General features: G+C 43.8%; 1 protein-coding gene across 1 annotated transcript; it reads left to right on the top strand.

Moving 5' to 3' along the window:
• The first annotated feature begins 15,774 nt into the window (after positions 1–15,774).
• On the top strand, positions 15,775–25,921 carry LOC101739567 (organic cation transporter protein). Its single transcript, XM_004921689.5, has 5 exons — positions 15,775–16,690; positions 22,126–22,510; positions 23,952–24,359; positions 24,734–24,977; positions 25,084–25,921. Coding segments are annotated over exons 1-5 (1,467 nt in total). The 5' UTR covers positions 15,775–16,689; the 3' UTR covers positions 25,513–25,921.
• Positions 25,922–27,453: the final 1,532 nt, after the last annotated feature.

The following is a 27,453-nucleotide window of genomic DNA, read 5'->3' as shown; positions in this document are numbered from 1 at the left end:
CGACGGAGCCTTCGAGGCGAATCGAAGGCTCTGAAACGTCGGCCGTCTCGGTACGGCAGCCCGTCGGGCCGCCCAGACGGTGCCGCTGGTGTCCCGGAATACCCCGCTGGACCAGAACCAGCCTGCCGGGTCGGGACGCGATACACCGTCGACCGGTCGCTCTATTTACTCCATGGCAGCGCGCTAGAGTGCTGGTAGCGCGCCGCGCGGCCTCACCCCCTCAGGTCGCCCCTTGACCTTCACCGGGGGGAGTTCGCCTCTTACAGGGGCCGAAGTCGGACAAAAGCCCTTCTGCGGCCCCCGGCTCGGCGGCGACGGATAGGTGCGGAGAGGGATGAGCTCTCCCTCTCTCGTTCCGCCGCCTCCTTCTGCGAGATGGTGCACTCGCAGAAGTCGAGCATCGCCTTCCAGGACTCATCGCTGCCGAGCATCGTAGCCACGACAGTCGGCAGCGACAAGTCCGGTCCTATTTGCGAGACAAGGACACGGCGTTGCTCCACCCATGCGGGGCAATATGCGAGCGTATGCTCGACCGTGTCCTCGTCGCAGTCACAGTGGTGACACTCCATCGTCGGTTCCCTCCGGGCAACGCGATGCAGGTACCGGCCGAAACACCCATGGCCGGTAAGCATTTGCGTCAACCGGAAGGTGAGACGCCCTTGGTCACGGTTCGCCCATTTCGCGAGGACCGGGCGCACCGCCTCGACGGTCCGGAGACCGGCCGACGGGTCCGCCAAGCGGCGAGACCACGCCTCCAACACAGACCGCCGAGATTGGAGCCTCCGCGCTCTAATTGCTCCTTCTCCGGGACGTGGTTCCCCCCTGTCGCGAAGGTCACAACGCCACGCATAATCGGCAGAACTACATTCCCGATCCTGCGGACAGAATGGAAAGCAGTCGACGTCGCCCAAAACACGTCATCTCGGATCCTCCTGATCCACTAACGGTGCTTTTAGGTACTTCAAGCACCGGTCCCCGTTCTCGTCGAACCCGTCGCTTGCGACGAAGGGCTCGACGAGTAAATTAACTCTCAGACACAGCCTACTGAGTTTCTCGCCGGATCTTCTCAGTGGGTCGCGTTTCCGATCCGGTGGTAGATTCTGCGAAGCACGGCTCTTGCTAGGGTTCGTGTTAGCAACGTCATCAGGTTTGAGCCCCGTGAGCTCACCTACAAACGTTAGGGTTACGCTGAAATAGCCTCTCAAGGCTCTCAGCTTAGGTAGGAAAAAAAAAAGGAAGACTACGGTTTAACTTTTTATAAAAATGATCTTGAATCTTGAACTTTACGTTTCTTCTGATACTTAGCTAACTGTACCTTGAGCTCCCGCAGTTTACGAATGCATGTCTATACTAATATTATAAAGAGGAAAGATTTGTTTGTTTGTTTGTTTCGAATATAGGCTCCGAAACTACTGGACCGATTTGAAAAATTCTTTTTCCATTCGAAGCCGACATTGTCCCTGATGAACATAGGCTACTTTTTTTAATTTTTTTGAATTATTTTTTTTGGTTTCATGTGTGTTTTTATGTTTCCGAAGCGAAGCGAGGGCGGGTCGCTAGTCTACTGATAAAGAAAAAAAACAATTCTTGCGAATGCATGTACCCATACTTACCATAAATATTTTTCACCACAATCGCCATATTTAAGCCTGGTTAGATAATAGTGTAGGTTTTTCTATTGCTACCGGAGATTTGGGGTAATCGGGACCCTTTCCAAATCCAACACAAATTTTCAATGGTTTTTCTTAGAGTAATAATTAAAATTGAGATAAAAATGGTTCCGGAGGCTTAAATTTTATATACGATGTGTTATTATACATAGTTCTTTACAAAATAAACACAAAAACTGAAAAACCTAGCTTGACCCGATTCACCTTGGCTTTGGGGTGAATCAGGTTACGTATGGGGACAATAGAGTTTTTCGATAGGGCTGGCATTATTTAATTGTTAGGCAGGTACCTAACTTTAGGTTAATAACTATTTAATATATTTAATGAGTTACAAACCTTCAAATATACTATAAAAGTAATTTTCAGTTCAACAAAGTTAAATCTAATAATTCAACAAAACTATTGGACATCCCAGATTTGTCCCTATTCTAACTCTAGTCTCTATTCCCCCAATCTACTGTATATATTATAACTGACTGATTATCGGAGACAATAGTCATTACAACATTATTGCTACCATTCACCTTGGGGTGTGAGAACGAATTGTCTATTGACTCAATAACTAATATTATCAGAAACATGGCGACAGGCTACTTTTATCCCACAAGAATCCTATTTGTTACATGACTTCTAAATTCTATTGCAAGCACGGCTTAAAAAAAGGGTACATGATATATTTAATACTAACGACACCTGACTATCTGTGCCACGAAGTACTTATATATATAATACATTATACAATGCAATTCAGATTTGGGCCTCATATCATAATAAGATTAGAGGAGGCAACGTTTGATAATGTAAAGAGCATTTCGAAATAAATTCACTTCTTCTCGTATACTTCGTCGTAATACCACATGCATTATACATACCAGCATGCCTTATAATTTATGTAAAGTCCAATTTACTTTAATTTTAGGTAATAATCATTGAAGTCTATCATATCGTTTCAACAACCAAGTATCCTGTTTAATAAGTTTAGACCGTGTGTGTACAGTTCAGATTTCATAACTTTACACAGTACTGCACTTTTTTTTTTTTTTTTTTTTCCACAGGAGAAAATCGCCGGATCCCCACCCGCGCGGCAGGTGGGGTATGTGGGAGTTGAACCTCACTAAAAACTCCTGCCGCTCACAACCGGCGCCCTACCTCGGACCGGGCCGGAGCCCAGTCGGGGCTATTGAAACGGCGGGACAGGGTTGACGCAGAGCACATTACATCCATCCCACCGTCCCACGGACGCCGGACCGGTGGCCGCCAGCGAAACGACCACCGGTTCCCTCGTTCAGCGGGCCGAGAGCCCGCTTTGATGGCGCCGCGTTACACCTTCCCCCAGAGCGGTCGGGGGAACGCGGTCTACCATCACCCGGCTTCCTATTGCGGGTGAGCGTGCAGAGCACGCCACCCCTCGTCTGGGTCCCTCCCCGCACAAAACGGGTGGGACCCCTAGCTCTTAGGGGGCCAGGTCACGGATACGACCCCGGTCCCGACCCCCTGCTCGGCGGCGGCGGGTTTCTGCGTAGTGAGGAGAGCTTTCCCTCACTCGCCCCGCCGCCTCCTTCTGCGAGATGGTGCACTCGCAGAAGTCGAGCATAGCCTTCCATGACTCATCGCTGCCAAGCATCGACGCCACGACGCCAGGCAGCGACAAGTCAGGTCCTATCTTTGCGACCAGGACACGGCGCTGCACCTCCCAAGCGGGGCAGACAGCGAGCGTATGCTCCGCCGTGTCCAGGTCGTGTCCACAATGGTGACACCTCGTCGTCGGCTCAGCCCCTATCCGGCGCAGGTACTTCCCGAAGCATCCGTGCCCGGTCAGCACCTGCACCAGACGAAAGGTGAGACGTCCCTCGCCACGATTCACCCAGTCATCAAAGACCGGGTAAACCGCCTCGACGGTCCGTAGCCCCCACGTGGGGTTGGCCAATCGCCTCGACCACGACTCGAGCACGGACCGCCGAGAATGGGCCTTCCGCGCCCGCAGCTCACTCTCGGGGACACGCGCCACGCCCCGAGCACGAAGCTCGCTGCGCCACCGATAGTCGGCAGCGAGCGACTCCGCCTCCAGCTCCCATGGCGGCGTCCCCGCCAAAACACACGCCGCCTCGAAGGAGACGGTGCGATATCCGCGGATGACCCTGATGGCAACGGTGCGCTGCGGCCGGCGCAAGAACCGAGCCATAGTGGCCCGGTTGCGCGGCTCAGCCCACACAGGTGCACCGTACAGGGCCATCGATCGCACCACCCCCGCGTAGAGACGGCGCACAACCTGATCCGGTCCCCCAATATTCGGGAGCAGCCGGCTCAAAGAACCGGCCGTCCCCATCAATCGGGGGACCAGCTCCGCAAAGTGAGCACGAAAGGCCCACCGGCTGTCCAACACGAGGCCGAGGTACTTCAACTGCACCCCGACCCCTATCCGGACGCCTCCAACCACGATGTGGGTGTCAACGGGTGGCGCCCTCCGCGGCCCGTGAAACCACAGAGCCTCGGATTTATTGAGCGCCACGTCGAGACCCAGCCTCCTTATCCTTCCGACGACGAGGGCCACTCCCGCTGTGGCGAGACGGGCAGACTCCCTAAAATCATCCCCCCGGGCCACGACCAACGTGTCGTCCGCGTAACAAATAACGCGGAGGCCCGGGAGGAGGGCGCCCCTCAGCACCCAGTCGTACCCGATATTCCACAAGAGGGGGCCGAGAACCGACCCCTGCGGAACACCACGCACGACCGGAAAACGATGAAGGGTCCCACCGTACCCGGTACATACGACCGACCTGGCCCCCAAATAGGACCCAACCAGCCGGCGGAGGTAGAGGGGCACTCCATGCCTCTCCAGTGCCCCCCCTATCACGGTCCAGGGCAGAGTGTTAAATGCGTTGGCGATGTCAAGAGACACCGCCAGCGCCACCCCACCCCGAGAAACGGCCTCGTCCGAGAGGGACCGCACGCGAAGAATTGCATCCACGGTCGAACGGCCCTCCCGGAAGCCGTACTGCTCCGCCGACAGGTCAGGCCCCACCCCGACCAGGTGCCGAACGATGCGGGCAGCCAGAATACGTTCCAGCAATTTTCCCGCCTCGTCCAGCAGCACGATAGGACGATATCCGGCGGCTGTATCCACCGGGCGCCCCTCCTTCCTCAACAACACAAGTCTACCCGTCCGCCAGAGCGACGGAAACCGTCCCGACTCCAAGCAGCCATTATATAGCTCAAGGAGCCGGTCCCCCAGGGCACCGAGGGCCAAGGCCAATACCCGGCCGTGGACTCCGTCCGGGCCGGGGGCCGTGTCTTTCGCAGTCATCTTGACAACGGCCACCCGGAGCTCTGCCTCGGTAATACGAGGCACCTCAGCAGGAGCTTGGCCGTCGACGGTGTCAGACGGCCCGCCCATAGCGGGAGGGACAAAACCCTCCCGCTCCTGCGGGAACAACGCCGAAACGATGTCCCGCAGCTGCTGGGGCTGGAGACGCTCAGTCATAGAGGGGGCCCACGGGCGCAACTTGCCGCGTACCAATTTGTATGGGCTCCCCCACGGATCCGCTTCGAGCGCCTCCAAGAGTCTCTCCATGTTCTGCTCCTTGGCCCGCCTGATGGCCAGCCGCAGGGCGTCCTTCGCAGCGCGATATTCGCGGTGCAGCCGAGCTTCCTCCTCCGCGAACGCGACGGGCTCGTCGCGCCGCAGGCGGCGGCGACGGCGGTGTCTAGTGCACCGGCGGCTCGCCCGAATGGAGACCGCACGCAGTCTTGCAATTTCGGGCGACCACCAGGGCGACTGTCGCCGTCCAGAGTGCCGAGAGCCGACCCGGGGCATCGAGGCATCACATATGCGGTGCATCGCGCCCCGGAACCATTCGGCCTCGGTTTCCACATCGACAGGTTGTGGGCGCTTGGGCGCCCACGCCGCCACCATAGAGGCCTCCACCAGGAGCTCCCTGTTCAGGAGCTTCAGTGCCCACCTAGGGAATGACCGGGATGCACTCTGCGGGGGGTCAACCCCGCGGGCACCTGCAGCCGGCGTCGGCGCAGGGGCAGAAAGATCGTACCGGATATACCGGTGATCGGACAACGATTCCGCCCCCACCACCACTCTCCAGCCGAGGATGCGCCGCGCGACGGGCGAGCTCGCGAACGTCAAGTCCACGATAGACTCGCCCGTCCACCGCACGCAAGTCGCGATCGAGCCCCTATTAACGATACAGAGACCGACCGCGACCGCCCACTCCTCCAGCAGCCTACCACGAGCGTCCGTGAATGGGGAACCCCAAGCGACAGACTTCGCATTGAAGTCCCCCGCCAGTATCACTGAACGGGGAGCGAGGTGACGAGCGATCACCTCTAGCCCGTCCAGGAACCGCTCGAACTCGACGGTAGGCCGATTCGGAGAAAAGTACACCCCGATCACGACGATATTTTCTAACTGTACCGCGACGATCCCGGGGCCCCTGGTCACCATCGCCAGGGGGGGGACCATCGCGGTTCTTCTGATATGTATGGCCGCCAAGCCATCAACGTCCCCAAACCAACAGTCATCCGCTGGGGGAACGAAGTATGGCTCGGCGACCACAGCCACGTCAATTGACCACTCCGCCATGGTCTGGAGCAACATGTCCTGAGCCCCAGCGGAGTGGTTCAAGTTTCCCTGCAGGAAGCGATAGGTGTGATCCATTAAGACTGAACCACATCCATCGCTCCCTCCCCTACTCCATTGCCCCCGCTATCGGGCGCGAACGCCTCAGCGGGGGACAAAGTGCCGGCCGGTGCTCCCCCGGCCAACCGCTTCTTTTGACGCCGCTTAGCTTGGCGGCGCCGATTTCGTTCAGCATTCTTGCTGGCCGGAGGGCAGGCCTTGCCCCCGGCCCGGTGGTCAGCCTTGCGCCCGGCCGCCGCACATAATAAGCAGTGCGGCGCAGCCGAGCACACGGCCGCCTTGTGTCCCGGCTGACCACAGCGAAAGCACAATCCGCTGCGGTCAACGGCACTCGCGCATTTAGCAAGGCAGTGCCCAGTGCTGAAGCATCTGAGGCACCGCCAGGCGCGTGGTTCGAGAAGGCGCACGCGGGCCGCTATCCAGCCCACGCGCAACCTGCCCGGTTCCCCCGACGGTCTCCCGGGCGGAGGAGCAGCCAAGGAGGTGGCCGCCTCTACCGGGCAACGCACCCAAACAGAGCCAGCCCCGGTATAACCGAGGCGCAGCTCGCCTACGGTTATACTCTCCAGGGCGCAGTTGCCCCGGGCGGCAATAGCCGCCGCCACCTCATCCTTAGTGGTGCAGTCGTCCAGGCCGGTCACTCTCAATTCAGCCATTTTGACCGGCCTGTGCACTCGAACCTCCTCCTCAGGCAGAACCGTACGGAGCTTCGCCGCCAGGCGCTCCGCGATGCCGGAACTATCGGCACCGGGACACTCTAGTAGCTTGGCCCCATTGGCCGTCAGCCTACAGCGGAGGCCCTCCCCCGCCCCGATCTCGTCCAGATCAATAGCCGCGCACGCCCGGGAGACTACATCTCCGTATGACACGCCCTTGGCCTCGGCGGCCGGCAGCAGCGTTAAGACCACTGCCGCCGACCGCGGCGCGCGCGTCGACTTCTTCTTCGTCTTCTTTTTCTTGGCGGCCACAGGCGCTCGACCCTGTTGGGGAGCAGCCTGAGACGCCGCAGTGGCCGGTGCTCCACCCACTTGGGGAGCTGTCGGTACGGCCCTCTTGGCACCCCGCCGGGCCACCACCTTCCACCCCTCGTCCATGTTAGACGGGGGCGGGGGCAGCGGACGGGGTTGAGGCGCTTGCGATGTGCACTTCGCGTTAGCGCCGCCCCCCCGCTTGGCTCTGTCTCGCCCCGGGCCCGCCCTAGTAGCTGGAGCCTGTACGGGGGTGGAGCGGGTCACTGCAGCACCCGACACCGCGGCATGTGTAGACGCAGGCCGTTCAGTGTCACCAGCGACAATACGTTTCGCTTCGAGAGCCGCCAGCCCGCCACCCAGCCTTTCCATTACAGCCTGGACGGTGCGATCGATAATCTCGTCCAGGCTGTAGCAATTCGGTTCCGGCAGGCCCAAGATCCGTGGCCCCGCGGATCCCTGCTGCCGCTCGACGGCCGTCGCCTCCCTAGACCGCGGCGACGGGAGACGCGAACGCCGCTGTACCGCGCGCGATGGTGGCAGCACGGGCCACGGGTCGCCAGCCGCCGCTGAGGGACAGGGACCCCGAGGGACCCCGGAGATCAGCGGCGACACCGCCGGCACAGATGCCGGAGGAGTCCGCGACCCAGCGGCACGCGGCAACGCGGGCGACGACCTCGTCGCGGCTACCCGCTTGGTAGCAGCAACCTTGCCATCGGGCCGCTGCTGCGCCTGTAGCTGTGCTCGGAGCCTCAAATTCTCCGCCATCAGCTGCACCACCTGGTCATTGGCGGAAGCAACCGAAGGCAGAACCTTCGAGACTCGCGAGACGACTTCCCGCAGCCTGCGGCCAGCAGCTTTGGTTTTGGCACTGGTCGCCGCATACGACTTGACGGTCTTCATGGCCCTGCCTATGACCAAGGCAGGGTCCCGAAGACCGCCCTCCTCCTCTTCTGTCGTCCGCCCGTCCAGCGAGGCGACAGACATCGACGCCGATGACGGCGCCGGTGACGGTGCGCCCTTCCCCCGAGCGGGTCTCCCTTTAGGGGGCGGCATCTCCTCCGCGGCAGAGGCCGAATCGGAGACTACCACCACTTTCTCCGGTGGGGCATCCGTGTCAGAGGACGACGTTAGCCCCCCCTTCCCTTCGCGGGAAGAAACTCCCCTCGATTTCCTCTTCCGCCTGACTTTCCCTTTCGGGCCAGCCGCCTCGCAGTCGCTGACGAGCGCAGAGCGCGTCGAGCCAGCGCTGGCACACCTCGGTTCGACGGGTTTTCCGCTGCCCGTCGCACAGCCTCCTTCATCGTGGCATGCTTTGCCCCCCCCAGAATACGTGGGGCAGCATGCTCCCACCGAAGTGGAAGCACGGAGGGATTCTCCACCTAGAGTGGTACCCTCCTGGGGTAATGTTTTTTGTAAGTTTGCCATCATTCATTTCGTTCCTTTGTTATTTAACCAGGGGTCGGTCCCCTGGGACGGCCCTCACGACTGGACACCCTCCAGCCACTCATCCCATCACCGGGCACGTCACAGGCTTAGGATTAGGGCATTTTTTATAGAGGTTTGCATCCTCGCGGCCCCTACTAGGCAGCGGCCCCCGCCCCCCACCAAGTGGGGATTACGGTATGGGACAACCCTTGGGACTAGACTCCCTCCAGCCATTCATCCCATCGTCAGGTGTCAAAAACTTGGGATTGGGGCATTTTTTATAGAGGTTCGCATCCTCACGGCTCCTGCTAGGCAGCAGCCCCCGTCCCCTACTCGGTAGGGATTGCGGTGTGCTTCTTCGAAGCCACGCCGGTAAACCGGTACCCCCCTTTGGGGGGCCTTCCCCTGTAGCCGCCAAGAGGCAGCCGGGGACATGGCAACCAGCGACCGGAAGGGAGTGCCCTCCGGTTCACTTCTCATCCACGTGGGGTCTACCATTACTGACAGACCCACACGTCTGACCACGGTGTGGCCACGCCGGCGTACCGGTACCCTCCTCTGGAGGGCCTTCCCCTTTAGCAGCCAAAAAGCTGCCGGGGACATGGCCTAGCATTCAAGAGGGCTCCAGAAGGGAGCCATCTCCCGCTTCACGCACCCTTTGTCCAGCAAAGGTGGGAAAACGGGAACACGGTGTGCAGTCCTCTTTGTTCACGGCACCCCTGTGCAGACAACGCTGCTCCACGGTATCGGGGTGCACGCTTAAGCCCCACCGCCGCGACAAGGCGAGACCACGTTCGGTGGGGACAGTACTGCACTTAGGTAAACCCCGTGCAGGAAAAACGCACTTAAAAACCGGCTAAGCCTTCGCGTCTTACGTTGTCGTAATAAGATATTATCAGTAGGTAGGTATAAAATGTTTTGAATTACTTGATGTATTTTCCTGTTTCAACACAGTATTGGATAATTAATAGGTTGGGGAAAAAGTATTTTCGCATTATAGTATGTATGACTTGTAATAAAATCTCTTTGACTATGCTTTTTGTATCTGGCTGGTTTTGGTATCATTAAAAGTTAAAATTTTAAGGAAGATAATTCCAAATTCAAATTAGGAAAATGTGTGATTTTTATTAATTTTTCGTACTGTCAAGATGAATCTAAGAAATTCGATACATTTTAAAACTTTACTACAAAAAACGTAAAAATACAACGCAAGCGACAAAAAAAATTTGCGATGTTTATGGACCTAGTGCAGTGTCTATGAGAGTATCCTAAATTTGGTTTAAGCGTTTTCAATTCGGAAAATTTGATGTCAAAGATGCACGTCACTCTGTTCGCCCTATTACGTAAAATGGATGCCATTTTGGAAAAGGTGGAGCAAGATCGGCATATCAGTAGTTACGATGTAGTTGAAGAACTGGGAATTGACCACAAAACAGTTTTGGCGTATTAGAAAAAAAACTGGGCACACAAAAAAGCTCGATATTTGGATACCTCACGAGCTCTTTGAAAGAAACCTAATGTACTCATTTGTGATTCTTTATTACGACGTATTGAAATCGAACCATTTTTGAAGAAGCTGATAGCTGGTGATGAAAAGTGGATCACGTACGACAAAAACGTGCGAAAAAGGTCGTGGTCAAAGGCCGGTCAGGCTTCACAAACTGGCGAAACCCGGATTAACTCGCAACAAGGTGATGCTGTGTGTGTGGTGGGAAGGGCATTATTCATTATGAGCTGTAACCACCAGGCAGGACCATTGATTCTGAACTCTACTGCGAATAACTGATGAGATTAAAGCAAGAAGTTGAGAGAAAGCGGCCGGAATTAATCAACAGGGGTGTGGTTTTTCATCATGATAACGCTCTCACACATGTTTAGCCACTCAGCAAAAATTAAGAGTGCTTGGTTGGGAGGTGTTAATGCATCCGCCGTATAGTCCTGACCTTGCACCTTCAGATTTCCACCTGCTTCGGTCTCTTCAGAATTATTTAGGCAGTGTCAGGTTAACATCACGAGAAGACTGCTAAAACCAATTGTCGCGGTATTTTGATCAGAAGCCCCAAAATTTCTGTAGCAATGGGATCATGTCGCTACCTTTAAGATGGCAAAAAGTTATCGAACAAAATAGTGCCTACATACTTTAGTTAAATGTAAATAAACTATATTAAAAAATGTTGCGAATTTTCTTAAAAAATGCGAAGAAACTTTTTCCCCAACCTATTACTTTGATATTGTTACGCCGGTAAGAGTAACGCCATCTATCGCCGAATAGTCGAACGAATATCGAAGGATCCAGAATGCTCGAGAATTACAACGCCATCTATTGACAGATAGCGGAAACTACGACTAGAGAGGTGTGGAATAATCTCGATAATTCTAGGGATGAGGTATCGGCTATAGAAGCGTTGTAGGGATGGCGCCCAGTCAGTCAGTAATCGGAACTACTCGAAGCGAAACAACGAACGGATCACCTGAAACGAAGCGGAACAAGCGAATTGAGAGTTTTAAAGTGTTTGTTGAGTGCTTTAAAGTGTTTGTGAAGTGTTTAAGTGTTGTATACAGTTTTTAGTTGTACTTTGGTGAAATTTTATTTATCCCGAACCCCAGCGCGTAACAATATGTATTTGATATCAAATTTGCAAACATAACGTACAGTAATCGTTTGGAACCTCGTGGTCTACGGAGGGAATTCAGTTCTCTGTCACTCTCTGTGTTTTGTACTGTTCTTTGGTGAGCGCTCTGTAGTTTTGTTCTACGTGATCCCTCCATCTCCTTTTTACATTAGCACTTACCACTCCTACGTTCATCCATATTGCGTTTCTAGAGATCTATTTTGTCACGTACCATGCGGCTCTAGGATGAACTGCATTCAAGGGTGTCCCGGGCGCTGTGACATGTCCTTCTTTAAACTTAGAGAGTACTTAACGGTAGACAGCGACTTGGCTGTGTCGCTAGCATTTCTGATGTACATGAACGACACTAACCACCAACCAGCTGGTATAACATGCCGTATGCTCTAGTAGAGAGTATACAAAAGAAATGGTTTTTCCGTGGTTTCTGTTTGGAATATCAGTCGCCTCATGTTGAAAGTTTTTATTTTATTGGTTAGATGGGTGGACAAGCTCACGGCTCACCTAATGTTGGTGAGCCGAGGTGTAATGGTGACCAGAGCCCATAGACATCAACAACGTAAATGCCGCCACCCACCCTGAGATACGAGTTTTAAGGTTTCAGTTTTTACTGTACATGTACCTACCCTTCAAACTGAAACCCATTAAGAAGAAATAGGCAGGGTGGTAGTGCCTACCCGTGCAAATTCACAAAACCTCCACCAGTAATTACGGAAATTATAATTTTTGCAATTAGTTCAAATTTATTTTTAAGTCTAATTTAAGTATTTTTACTTCTAGTGCTTCTAAATGAATAAAAATGAAGTGATGGTCGTTAATGAACGTATTACACAAGAATTCCTGGGTCGACTTAATAATTTATTTAAATGCTTGTACTCCGTACATAAAAACTCACTTGTACAAAACTTGACACTTGTGAAAAAAATGACAAAAATTTTGAAAAGAAAATCTTCTGTTATAACTATATCTAAATTATATTCGGACATTAATTAATCGTGGAGCCCACTCTGAAGAGCTTCTATTATTTTAATATCTTCAATGTCTGGACTGAATGATACATATCAAATCCTTAGAACCGAAATGCTGAAGTTGTTTCGTGGTATAAATATTAAGATGATAGCATTCTCCTTCTTAGGATATAAAATAGTGGAGCAATACATTTCTGGAAGACTTACTTCAACATTTTATGACTTTAAAAGCTGTCTGATGAATGAATGTCTCACCGAGTATTGAATTTAAAAATGTTTATTTTTTCTCTATTTGAATGTTTTACAGAGCGCAAACCATATATTGTTATATTATATTTTTTTATAAAATAGAATTTTAGAATGCATCTAGATTCCAAATAAGGTGAGGTTGGTTTTATAATAAGGTCTGCTGTTTAATATTAAATAAAAAAAACGCGTGTGGCACTCGGGGACTGCCGCGGTAAAGCTATTACATAGCATTTTATATCGACTTATGCAATTATAATTAGATAATAATAATTTAAAATTAAAACAATAATAAAATAAATCGAATTTCTTTTATATACCACTAGACTACTGCCGTACTGTATTTTCTCAAGCTAAACCATCTAATTTACTAATAAGTAGCTTTTATCTAATTCAATTCACGACTTAACAACGAATCCCTCATACTAATATTTCAGATGTTTCGAATATTAAAGTAATAAATGGAATCGCGAATAAAATGGCGTCATAAAGTGTTCATTGATGATATTTTACTCAATATCTTAAAAGTACGTAGCGGATACTATAGTGTATATACTTTGGAAATGACTTAACTTTAAAAAATCGACGATTTTCCAATAACTCTCCAACTAATAAATAGGCTAAATTTAAAAAAACTTTTTATATAGCATTACCGGAAAGTGCTGTAAAAGTGAAGGAAGTGTAAAATTTAAACAGAAAATTGTCTGTTTAAAGTCCAAAATTTTAATGCTCGTTTACAAGATTACTAATTAAACAGAAAACCAATTAATATTAAAATTAATCAAATTTAAATTGGGAGAATATCTTTGAATAACTACCACTAGATGGCGTTGTACACCAAAAACAAACACCAGCATAATGTTTTTCAGAATTCTTTAAAAATATACCAGTAAAAATCATAAAATTATAAAACAAATTTCTTCAAATCGTGTTATATCAGTATACACGTCAATTATTGATGAAAACGATGAAATTATGTAATAATTGACAAAGTTATTAACAAAAAACCTGCATCGCGGTATTAAACTCAAATATTTGAGTATATATTATATACTTTCAGCTTTGCAATTCTCTCGGCCACTTCGATAAAGCGGCACGACACGAGAACCCTCTCATCGTGGCCGCCGGTAACTACATTCCCGATCCTGCGGAAAGAATGGAAAGCATCTCGGATCCTCCCGATCCACTAACGGTGCTTCTAGGTACTTCAAGCACCGGTGGTCACCGTTCTCGTCGAACCCGTCGCTTGCGACGAAGGGCTCGACGAGTAAATTAACTCTCAGACACAGCCCACTGAGTTTCTCGCCGGATCTTCTCAGTGGGTCGCGTTTCCGATCCGGTGGTAGATTCTGCGAAGCACGGCCCTTGCTAGGGTTCGTGTTAGCAACGTCGTCAGGTTTGAGCCCCGTGAGCTCACCTACTAGTTAAGGTTCCGCTGGAATCTCTAGGCTACCAGCTTAGGTAGGAAAAAAAAATCTCTCGGCGTTCCCGATCCTGCGGAAAGAATGGAAAGCAGTCGACGTCGCCCAAAACACGTCATTTCGGATCCTCCCGATCCACTAACGGTGCTTTTAGGTACTTCAAGCACCGGTCACCGTTCTCGTCGAAACCGTCGCTTGCGACGAAGGGCTCCACGAGTAAATTAACCCTCAGACACAGCCCACTGAGTTTCTCGCCGGATCTTCTCAGTGGGTCGCGTTTCCGATCCGGTGGTAGATTCTGCGAAGCACGGCTCTTGCTAGGGCTCATGTTAGCAACATCGTCAGGTTTGAGCCCCGTGAGCTCAGCTACTAGTTAAGGTTACGCTGGAAATAGCCTCTCAAGGCTACCAGCTTAGGTGGAAACAAAAAAAATTCTCTCGGAAGTGTATTCTTTAGTGTGAAGTTACAACTGCCACGTTTGATACCCCTAAGGGGAGTCTCGTGCAGCGAGTAGCATCACGCTTTCGTTGCCAGTTATTGCTCCTTGTAATGTGCGCCGACAGACAATCGCCCGCGCGGCTGCGCGCACTTTCCTCGGGCTGCCTTTGAACCTTGCGCGGTTTTAGTTATTTGTTTAGTTATTGCGTACTGGGGGTGTCAGGTTATTTTCGTTACGAAATTTCTGGATTCCACTCTCAAGCCGCGCCCGAGGCCCGTGATAAAATCTATGCAATAGCTTAAAAACTCACATACTTCTGACCAATTCATGCCATATTAGATATAGTAAAATTATAGTGATTTTTGCTACAAGGACAACTTGGTGTTAGAGATAATTAATGCACTTCTCACTGCCACTGTTTTTTATTTTCACATATATTGGAAAGCCACAATCCAGAAAAACAAGCCACGAAGCGAAAATTTCAATTTAAAAGTTAGTTTAGAAGGTCTCATACAATAAATCTCATAACGAGTTTTTGTACGTCAGCTTTTATGGGTATCACTACGTAGCAGTGAATTCATTATATTATTATTTTATATGCATTATATTAAATTAAGCATAGATATAAAGCTCTAAGCTTAAATAACACTATTATGTTCATAGATTTTGTTTTGGAGTTGTGAAAAAGCATTTTGTTTTTAAGATGACTTTTATCTGGCAGTCGATTTATATAAGTTGAATGGTCAACTACTTCAGTAATTAGTATGTAACAAAAGCTTTTATGATTAATCTTTACGATTAATAGTTAACAGTTGTAGCAAGAGGCTGCTAATTATAACTATAAACATGTAAATTATAGAAATTCCTAAGTCGAAATCCGGTAATAAGTATACTGTTGATCACCGTATTTTCAAGTAAAACAATAAATAATGCGACTTTCTTCCTTTCAATTCTCCTTTCTTTTTGAATTCTTCTTCCTTTCAATAATAATTGTTAACTAATTTTTAATATAGGCATCTTTTATAAATATTTATTTTATCTTTTTTTTATACTCCAAAAACCTCCTTAACGAAAACAAAAAAAAAGTGTTGTACTTCACTGTAGGTTACCAATATTTGAATTTTAAGGTTCGTTCAATTGAAAGAAAAAACAAAGCAGAATTTCGAAATTATCAGATTTCTGAAAATGGGCAATTTTATCGATCTTTTTCGAAATCGCTGCGCTTGTTAATTGTGTTGACGTCACTCCATTAGCCAATATAACCGGATTGGACAACAAGAATAAAAACAACATTCTTATTAGGACCTGTGTCCAAACACGTGAATGCGCACAAGGAAAACCCAAACAAATATTTAATATGTCTTTATCTTAAAAAAATTTGACACAAAAATTTATACTATTATGAAAATAAATCTTTAACAAAAAAAAGAAGTTTGTTGCTTCATTATGTTAATTAATCATAATACAATTCTTTTTTGTATAAGTGAGCGATGAGCTCACCACAGCCCATCTGGTTCTAAACGATTGCATAATTATAATTGCCAAAATTAAGCAGCCCATCTCGAATAGTAAAAAAGAAGTCTCAAAACCTTGCAAAGACGACTATCTCACTCTACAAAATACAAAATAGAATGGTTCCTAACTTCCTTTGTAGCAGAACGATTGTTGGTACCGATCCGTAATTACATAGAGATATATAGTTTTTGTAGCGACTATTATTACCAAAAATATTATTACAATAAGTACTGACTTGGTTGACTAATTACAGGTCAGTTGGTAGCATTAAACATACTTAAATATAATTTACCGTACATTTTAATTAATGATTTACATCTAAAATCTAATCATTAATAATTTTGATCAGATAGCAGTTTCAGCTTTAACAAATATATTGTAGGTAAAATAATTAATGCCAATCATGTGAATTTAATTCTAAATTAGAATGGACAACGGACGCGGCGTGGTGGAAAACAGTTCATATTAACATAATGAACATAAACGGGTTTGCTTGAAAATCCACGCGGGTTTTCTGAAAACGTCCATTGCCGACTGCGTTCGTAAGATGTATGCCTTATATTTTGTATATTATGTTGGTTCTCAAGAAACTGTCTGTCAATTCGTGTTGGAGCGCGGTCAAGTTAGCCGCGGCACACGGACTGCTTGTCTGTTTAGCAAACGGTTAGAATTAGTGAAATTCACAACATCTCGTCCCTTAGTCTTCTTGCTGACCGCATTAGCAACAGTATTGATTTCACATAAAATCGCAAAAGTGAGTATAGATAACAAATTACTATTTTCTTACTTCATATTCAACACAATTAATATAGTTAACCGATTGACGAGAAAAAAGCAAAATTCTCTTTTGGGACGTTAGTGTGCTTTGTTATTATTATTATTTATTAATTTATTATATTTGGTTATTTTGCACAATAACCTTTTTTGAACAATGAAAATCATAATCTATTCATGATAATATGCGACATTTGATCATCATAAACTAAAGTTTTGAATCCATATGCTTAAAGCTGTTAACATACTAAGTAACAACTTATTAAATCTCACCAAAACAGAACTTCAAAATTTTTAACATTTTAATAATTTTGTATTTAAATATTTTATACTATATATGTTTTCTTTTTTAAAGATAAGACTCTTTTTCTTTAGACAGTCGACGCAAATGTAACATTTTCATAATAATTTCTAACTAAATCGACCGTACGATAAAAAACCTTACAGTAAAATATGTCCGTTGTCAAATTTTCATTCTGTTAAACTTTTTATTTTGCTCTTCCAATCTTATGATCGATCACCTGGTGGCATTTAAAGTGTGATCTTTCAACCGCTTATTTAAAAATATACTAAAGGCATATACAAAAAATTTCATAGATTTACCAAGAACTTCGGACTTACAATGGAGTTTGTCACACAAAATCGCTAACAAAACAGTAATCTTTAATCTTCATTACACAAAACTAACTACTATGTCGTCAATTATCAGTTTCGTAAAATAAAGTTTAATTGTCTTACTTTTTCATATTCATTATGCGAAGACCAGGGTTTTTCCATAAATACGCGAAGACCAGCCATTATAATATTTTTAACTCACGTTGTTTCTGTGGGATAAACGAACATAATTGTCTTTGCCGACATTCCTATCTTCTAAACGGACGTGGATCATTATATTTTATATCAGCGAATCGTATGTTTGTAAAAAAGGAGCTTCGTTATGAACAAAAAAACGAAATTCATTTTACGAAACCGAATAAGTAAACGTGTAACAAAAGGCACTTAATCATCTCCATATTTTTTTTCTATTCAAACATAAGAAATTTTTCAAAAATGAATCACTTAAAACACCAATTAGTTTATAAATTATACGGAAACTTGGTAGTGGCTCTTAAGAACTCCTAGTTCGTGATGATCATGATTCACGCAATATTCATAAGAAATAACAAAAATAACATAAAATCGTTTAGTTTCTCTATTCTACGTACATAGTAAAGCTTTAAGCTTAAATCTTTCACTTAAAATTCTCGTACACAGCTACGTATTAAGACTCTTATGTTTTAATTTACAAGGATAACAACTAAGTATACCTAAAGCTGAGATCTGATTACATCATTGGCATCGTGTAAATGTTACTCTGTTGCGATCAATAAACATTACTCTAATGACTTTTCATATCGCAGACCGGAGTTTGTTAATGTCATTTCAGTGCAAATTTAAATAATATTACCCACACGGCTTTATAAGCTACAATAATGTGTAGAGATAAAAAACATACAAAAATCATGATAGAAAGTAAATGACAAAAACATAAATTGTGGGTTTAATTGAAATAAATATTCATAAACCTTTAATTTGAATTATGGCTGTGTATTAAAATACAATCAAATGTCAATACTGCGACATCTAAGATTACTTTGTTCGTTATGCTAGTTCATAATTTTCTTGATAACTAAGAGTCATGGCCGAGAATATTTGTCTAAACATATCTATATAATTATGGCTAAAAGTATTAAAATTGAGGTGGCGCGGCGTGGGTGCTGAGAGATTTCAATATTTTAAATTTTACTCTTCCGACATTCTAAAGAAAGACAAAATACTCGGACTGAAGTACCTATTATAATAGTATAAAACCTAAACCCAAAACACCCGTTTTATTGAGCCAAACTAAAATGAAATTATCCTTTTTGAACGCTTTTTTGCTTGTGTTATAATCGATCTTGGTCGTATGCAAATTTTCAAGTTAATCAAACGTCTGATGTTTTTTTGGCAATGTTAAAAAAATCCGTGACGCAGGTAGATAAAGATCAAGCTAAGGTAAAGCATTAATACAGTTAACTTCTTCGATTTTCGCCTCCTAATCTAGACACATATTTGGAAAAAATCGCAAAACACATGGCACTGGTAAATACAAATATTATACAATATACGTATACAACAAATATTTGCTCTAGTGTTATTATTCCCCGGGAAATATCTTTTTATAGACAACAGCAACATTCGATATTCTACTTGTTTAAAAATTAATAATTATACGATCTTATAAGAATGCCCATTGTATTGTATTAGTATAATAGTTTTTTAGATCCCTAGGGTTGTTGACTTATTAGTGCGTTGTTATTAGTGATAATGCAAATAATGTTGAATACAGTGAAGTTCTTAATTGACACGTTTTTGAGATTTATTTAGTACTTGAATTTTTCAAGAATTATAATTACGTTTTTAAAAAAACGTTTTGTAAATAATTACATACAATTATAATCAAAACTAAAACTTGTTTGGTTTATAAAAAAAAATACCGTAAATCTCCGCTTAGCAAATGTAACGGTTAAAAAATATCATGATAAGTGGTAAAGTTTCAAAGCAGTATGTTCTGGTTCGAACGATGCGATCTGTTGTTTTTTTGCACGCAATAGGAACTGTGGGGTTAAAGCACTGATTAAAGGAGTTTTCCATGAACGTATAAGTTTGAGTTCATTGATTGCTTTCTCGCATAACTGGTTCGTTTACTTTCTAGTGCTACAATCCTATATAACTTTAATAGTCATCGTATACAAGTAGCACTAGATGTGTTGTGTATTCAAGTAGAGTTAGTGTATAGACTTGTGTTTCGTAAATGTTGAAGAACAACTCTCGACGTGACAAGCATAACCGAATATGTGTTTTGAATAAAAAAAGTTTTTATTTTCTTTCTCATACGGTTTCGATCTCAAGAAAATAGTTTTAATAGATCTCAAGAAAATAGATTTAAAAAATTTAGTTTTTATAAACTTATCCGATCTCTCTCTCTTCGATCGGTTCCTCACTGCTGAGGATCGTGACTCCGTCCGATTTCGTCAACCAACTGTCTCCATCGATCCCGCCCTGCGGTGGAGTGCGTCGCTGATAGGTATCCCCAGTTCCTCCGCTATTTGGTCCGACCATCGTTTGGGACCTCTACCCCTAGGCCTTTTTCCCTCTATTTACTTATCCGATACACGATCGGATAAGTAAATAGAGATAGAGATCGGATAAGTAATAGATATTTGTGGTGCGTTAAAATCTATTACAATTTAAATGTTCACCTAAGGTCTCTAATGTCAGCTTATAATGATGTTGAATGTACAGTTTATGTTCTTCTAATCCCGATTTGTATAGAACTATGTCTAAGGTGTTCCCATCTATGGTCCAAGCCGTAATGTTCGTCACTAGTTTCCTCATATATAATGTGAATAAATAAATTTAAGTTAAACAACAATTCACCATGTACTAAATATATACTGTTTTAAGTTTATATTGGCAATACAACTTGCGATTTAAAATCGATGTGTAAGATAGCCACAATGTCTCATTGACATTCTCATATGTATGTTAATTATCAAGGAGGCTTGGCTCCATACGATAAGATGAAGTACGCAGCGTCACCGCGCAGACTGCTTTAAAGATAACAACTTAACAAAGGCAAAAGTTTAAATTTTAATCGATTCAAATTTTATCCACAGTTCGTTTCTGAAAAAGTGTTGCAAACCACTGTATTTTACTTTTTTATACAATGGCCAAAAAAATTATTAAATTCTGTTATTGAATATAGCGTAATTAATTTTAGCTGTGCTTAAATCGTGTTTTGTATCTTGGGGCTGTGTTTACAGCTGGTTGTCAATGCCAAGAACATAATGAGGGATCACTATTTTACATTAAGCTCATTAAGAAATCTGTCCCTAATACAGAACAATCTTTCTTTGAATGGTTTCTGCATGAACAAGATTCATTCTGAATACCTACATGTTTTTTCCAGAAGTAATGAGTACAGGCGTAAACCACATTATGAAAAAAAAAATAAGTCGTTAGAAAAATAGATCAACAGACACAAATTATGATAAAACTGTTACTAACAATGTTCTTGTTAGCTTTAGTTACCCGATATTATTTCCTGCTTTTTCAATGATGAACTAGTATTTATATAATGTTAAGACAAGACTATTCAATTCAAAAGGTCACGGTCGTTTAAATTCTCATGAAACTTTAAGGTAGTCGTTATTTGGCACTAGATAAGTTATAATTGGATAAGTTTTGTTTCAATGGTAAGTTTTTTTTGTAGAACAAGTAATGAATTTGATTACTTTAATAAAATAACCTTTGATGTTAATCAGTTTTAGCCTCCACCACCATTTCGAACAAAGTCCACAATCGATTGAATATCAAAATTTCCATGTTTAAATTTTAATAAACATTAAATTATTTTATTACCTTAATGTCTCAATCACTGACTATAAAAAATGGGTTATCGTAACATCACCTCGAAGTTATTTTAGAACACGTGATTCTGTCACCCCGGCTCATAGGTCATTATCCAATTTAAACCGACTCCTTATCCAATTTACGAGAGCTATTGAAAAAAACTATAAGTAACTTCTACAATATTGTTAAAGATATTACATTATTAAATATTAAATAGATTATATAGCAAAATATATTAAATTACGTTCGAAGTAAAAGAGTAATATTGCTATCGGTTTTCGTGAGTCGTAAACATTAGTCAACATAAAACCGAATAATTAGTTTTATTTAGTAAAAGTTTTACATTTGTATAAATAAAAGAACGTTTCGTTGTTTTTTTTATCCTATATTTATTATGTTGAATGATACAAATGACGGAGTGTCTAGACTAGTGGACGCGGCAAAAATTCGAGTGTTTCGTCCAACGATATTACAGTGTGTAAACCGCCATGCACCTTGAGACACGATGTTTAAGTCTCAAGTTTCATGTCCCAACCCTTTAAATCAGATCATATCGCGCGAGTTTCATTAAAAAAAACGTAATAATACATTTCCGCTAATTATATACTGATAAACTATATAATAATTTATCGCTTGGCGGTCACCGATAATAGAAACGGAAAGTCATGAATTAAACTAATTGAGTCTACTTGTTTTTTAATACAGTCTGCGTCAATTGGACCATTTCTTATAAGTAAAAACTAAGTTGCATCACAATTCTATTGAGCGAGTTTGTTTAGGATTTAGTATTCTGAAGTTGATTGTTTACGCAATATGTAAAACTGATTCTCTTCGAGCACTTCATTGGGCATGTATATTCTAAATTCGTAGATTTAATTTAAATGTAAATTGTTGTTTTCTTTGGAATTCATAAGAACTTTCGACTTGTCTAATATAAGCTTTTAATCTACGTTCGTGTGAAAATGTTTTCTTTTGTTACAGTGGTGGAGAGCGAAATAAAAGATGTCGAAAACCAGAAAGTAGATGAGGATCCGATTACAAAAATCATTGGAGCGATCGGTAAATGGCAAATTTGGATATGCTTCGTGGTTTTCCTCGTGAAGTTTCCAGTTGCCTGGCACCAGATGAGCATAATTTTCCTAGCCCCTCCAATGAACTTCACTACTTCGAACACCAGCGGTGATTTTGATAATGTATGTCTTGAAAACAGCTCCGAGTACGTCTATGATCACAGTATCTTTCAAGAGACCATCGTGTCACAGTGGGACCTCGTTTGTGACAGGCATTGGCTGAAAAATCTTACACAAACAATTTTTATGCTCGGCATCCTCGTGGGCAATATGCTGTTTGGCCATCTTTCTGACAGGTCAGTACCGTCCAATTTAAGCTATCGATATCTTAATATAGAACTTCAAACAGCATCCTTAAGTAGAAAATTGATACATCCGGCTGACAATTGTGGAACAAATAACCTCAATTATGCGGAAATGATTACTTTAGCCAAACGTCAGTTAATAGGACGTTGGACCACTTGTAGGGCGTCTTACAATTTCTGCGAATCACATAGAGTACGCATTAAATGTGAGTTTTAACTAATATATTGATTGGGAACCCGAAAGAGTCCGCTGAGTCTCTCACCGGATCATCTAAGCTGGTCGCGATTCCGATCCGGTAGTAGATGCATTCGCGAAGCAGCTGCCCTTGTGCTATTAGGTCTCCTTCGGAGGAGCTCGGGCAGCTGTTAGCAAATCCCACCCCTCCTAGCTGAGCCCGTCTTCGCCCACCTGTCCTGGTGAGACTGGAAAGGCCCACGGGCCACCAGTGATACTTACATACATACATAATACTTACATACATACCTTCCTAAAAAAACTCAGTCGAGTAGGTACCACCCCGCTGCGGCTAAACATTCACATGCGTCCAGCATAAGAGAGTCAAATAAAATTGTGACTTGCGATTTAACTAGAGAAGATGGGTGACTGTATTCACAGTAACATATTTACGTTATGCATGTGTATTGAATTATGGTTTCGGTGATAAATGTTCATGACAGATGATAGTTTTGTAATCACTGTATAATAGTCAAAGGAAAATATTCCAAAATCGAATACAGGTGCGTTATTCCCGAGACTATTGTATTTAAAAAAATTATCGTTTTTTTATTATTTCAAGTATGTTTATAACTAGTATAAACACTAATATCAGCTGATTATCGGAATTCACGATCTTTAATTTGACCTTGGGGTGCTCACTAGCCGGCTTCGCTTTAAGCTGCGCGTAAACCAGCACGGCATCAATAAGCATGACAGTATTATGTACAAGCTCACTAGGTCTTGATGGATCCACTCTTAGTGCAGTGGAATGCTTCTAATTCTAATGCTATCAGCAAACATAGCTTTTATCAAAGGATACGTCGAATTCGTTACAGCTCGGCGTGATATTTAGCTCATAACCGCAACTCAATGAGTTTTTCGCTAGATATTCTTAACGGGACGCTATTCTCGGTTAGCCTCTACTCACCTACGTAATTGGTATTTTGGTGAACCTCCAAGGGATTCAGTAATTACGCAAATTTTAATTGTTTTGTGAATTCCAAACTCGATATTATTCCTTCGTGGTGAAAATTGCTTAAACCATTTAGAAAAAGAACTTGTCTCAGTACATGCAGCTATCCGTGCGAGATTGTTTTTCGGAGGAAGGCATAGAAGTTTCAAATGTAGATAATAAAATTAATATAACACATACGAGAAAAAAAACTTACCACTAAAAATATGTAATAGTAATCCAAATTTCATAAAATTTTTCAGATTTGGTCGCAGAACGCCATTCTTAGCAGCAGTATTTCTTCAGCTTATTTCTGGAGTAACAACTGCATATTCGGTAAACTGGTACATGTTTACAACACTTCGCTTCATCCTTGCCGTGGCCACTGGAGGGACTATGGTTACAAGCTTCGTACTCACAATGGAAATAATCGGCGCTAAATACAGAGAGACTGTTGGAATCATTTACCAGATACCTTTTAACCTCGGACACCTATCACTTCCGCTCTTTGGCTACTACTTACGGAATTGGAGCAATTTCCAGTTAGCCATATCATTACCTTCAGTGCTTTTCCTGAGCTATTACTTTTTATTACCGGAATCGCCAAGGTGGCTCTTGACCGTAGGAAAATCGGAAGAAGCTGTTAAGATATTAGAAACTGCAGCAAAAAGGTAACTTTAGATAAAATTACATAATTGATACTTTACTTTCCTTTATTTATTCCTGAACGTGGTCAATCAATCAAAGGGTATCAGTGTCTCACATTCCGCAAATACGAATTCGGCCATGCAACTTTTACTAAAGTCATATACATACTCTTGTGCACGTATTGAATATTATTGATAATTTGAATAGTCACAACGAGACGCCTGTTTGACATCAACTCTCTTTGTCAATGTCCTTGGTAATTTCAAACTGTCATACCACTAATTATTAAACGGACAACTTTACGTATTCTTCGGCAGCATTAACGTAAAGTATCAAAATTGATAAATTTACGCAACACGTTTTCTTCTTTAAAGTTTTTTTTTCCTTTTTCTTTCAGAAATGGTTTACCAACCGATAATATTGGTTCGACGACACAGAAAATGGTTGTGGACATAGGAAATAAGTCTGAAGAGCGTGCTTCGTTTTTAGCCTTGTTCAGGACTCCCAAGCTCCGTGCTCGGACAATCGCGATTTGCTACAATTGGTTCGTTTGCGGTCTCTGCTTTTTCGGTGTCTCCCAGTATATCGGACAAGTCTCCGGAAATATTTTTACCAACGTTGCCATATCTGGAGCTATACAGGTAAATTTTTATTTTTATTTTTATTTAAATTGTCTATTACGATTAAAAAAATAGTTCCTCAGTCGATACTAATTATTTAATCCGTTCGTATTTTAAATTATTTCAGGTCCCCGGAACATTGATCTCGATCTACGCTAATAGAGTCCTAGGAAGGAAAATGACACTAATTATAGCTAACTGCGTCACCGGAATCAGTTGCCTTCTAATAATGGTTGTACCTCGATCAGAAGTAAGCAATTTAATATTAGGTTGTTCCGGTCTTTGGGGACTGAGTATCTCATTCGCCACTGTATACTTGTACGCCGGTGAACTCTTTCCAACTGTAGTAAGAAACTCCGGCGTGGGATTAGCATCGACTGTTGCTAGAATAGGATCTATGGTTGCGCCTTTTGTTGCGACCCTAGGTCACACAAGCGCTTGGCTTCCACCATTGGCTTTTGGGATTGTCCCGTTAATTGGAGCAGGGCTGTGTATCTTATTACCTGATACACGAGGTAAAAAATTACCTGATACTCTGGAAGAAGGCGAAGCGTGAATAAATTGATCTCTCAAGAATGCCAAACAAAGGCTAAAGCTTTATAAATAAAGTACATATTCAAAATTAGTTATGAAATAATCTTATCGCACCTGTATTGGTTAATATGAGTTGAGAATTGTATTCATATATTTGTTGTTAAAATGTATATAATATTAAGGTTTCGTTTTTAGATTTCAAGTATTTAGATATTAAGTATTTTAATTAAGTACTATTAAGTATATTTTTAATAACGATCAAGAAAATAACATTAAAAATTGTGTTCAATTTGTGTTAAAAATGTCTTTTGACGATATTTTATTTGAGGATGAACATTTCTGCCTGAACATACTGTTTCATCTGTGAATTATGTTTAGATATAGTTTAAGATAGGCTGTGCTTGATAAGTTCAATAGACACTAAAGACAAATGAGCTATTTTATTTTAAAATTTATTATTTCCTATACTTTAAGGGCATCGTTAGGTTGTCTATTCAAATCACTGAAAATGTTATGGTCATGCTTTAACGATTTCCTCTTTGTTCAGATTATTTTCTTCTCCTGTCATAAGTACTGGGGCATAGAATGACAATGTATTCGATGGGGTCTATTTTAATTGCATTGCTTAATTTCTACAGGAAGAAAAAATGTAACACAACATCCGTCCTCCCGAATAAAATTATTTTAGCATATAATGATAACAATATTTTTTTTAATAAAACTGGTGGTAGGACCTCTTGTGAGTCCGCGCGGGTAGGTACCGCCACCCTGCCTATTTCTGCCGTGAAGCAGTAATGCGTTTCGGTTTGAAGGGTGGGGCAGCCGTTGTAACTATACTGAGACCTTACAACTTATATCTCAAGGTGGGTGGCGCATTTACGTTGTAGATGTCTATGGGCTCTAGTAACCACTTAACACCAGGTGGGCTGTGGGCTCGTCCACTCATCTAAGCAATAAAAAAAAAAGATAATATATGGAAATGACTGAACTCACTCTCCCTGACACGATGGTGTACCATTCTTCGTTTTCAAGTGAAGGTTTTTCAGGCTGGTCGTAAAGATAAACCGGTCTTGCCTTTCAGCTGTCACACGAGATTGCGGCCTTCCTTGACGACGAACGAAGCAGTGGTACGGCTCAAATTCAGTTGTGCACTCACATTTCTTTGGCTATGCCCAACCTGCAGAAGTGCTAGAGCTTGGGCGGGAATTTCAGGCCGAGTATCCTAATTTTTTGGTCAAAACAGGCTCAAAGTTCAGACGAGCCTTTTTATGGAACCTATATTCAGAAAATCAATAAAGTAGGTAATCAAACTTTCGAATTAAATGAAGTCGTCGTGGCCTAAGGGATAAGACGTCCGATGCATTCGTGTTGAGCGATGCACCGGTGTTCGAATCCCAGGCGGGTACCAATTTTTTTAATGAAATACGTACTGAACAAATGTTCACGATTGACTTACACGGTGAAGGAATAACATCGTGTAATGAAAATCAAACCCGCAAAAACTTATTGCTCCATACAACATTTCTTTTTAGTTATGGACCGTCAAAACTTAAAACACTAGGTAGGGCCGATAGATGTGTCCGGCAGTGTATATTCACCCATAAAACTTATTAGTCTATTTATGACCTTGCATTAATTCAATAAATGCATTTCACTTCAGCTAAAAAAAACCAAATTGTAAAACACTCAAAAAAATTTTTTTATGGATATGGCATTACTAGTGGCCCGAAGGCCTCTCCAGACCAGGATAGGTGGGCGAGCAAAGACTCAGCCAGAAGGGGTGGGATTTTCTAACAGCTGCCCGAGTGCCTCCGAAGGAGACCTAACAAGTCAAGGACATCGCAACCCGCTAAGAAGATCCGCCGAGAAACTCAGCGGGCAGATATTTAGGTTAAGTTCACGTCGAATTGCTGAGTTCGACGAGTGTACGGTTACCGGGGTCCCTAAGTCTGCTTCTAGTGTT

Source organism: Bombyx mori, chromosome 23, assembly GCF_030269925.1.
Source record: "Bombyx mori chromosome 23, ASM3026992v2".
Lineage (NCBI taxonomy): Eukaryota > Metazoa > Arthropoda > Insecta > Lepidoptera > Bombycidae > Bombyx > Bombyx mori.
This window is presented reverse-complemented; position numbering and strand designations above follow the sequence as displayed.

What these genes read in the sequence shown, in the direction of transcription:
- LOC101739567 (XM_004921689.5), top strand. An exon ending in TTTGGCCATCTTTCTGACAG is followed by an intron (nt 22,511 to 23,951) that starts GTCAGTACCGTC and finishes AAAATTTTTCAG; the next exon opens with ATTTGGTCGCAGAACGCCAT. An exon ending in CCATATCTGGAGCTATACAG is followed by an intron (nt 24,978 to 25,083) that starts GTAAATTTTTAT and finishes AAATTATTTCAG; the next exon opens with GTCCCCGGAACATTGATCTC.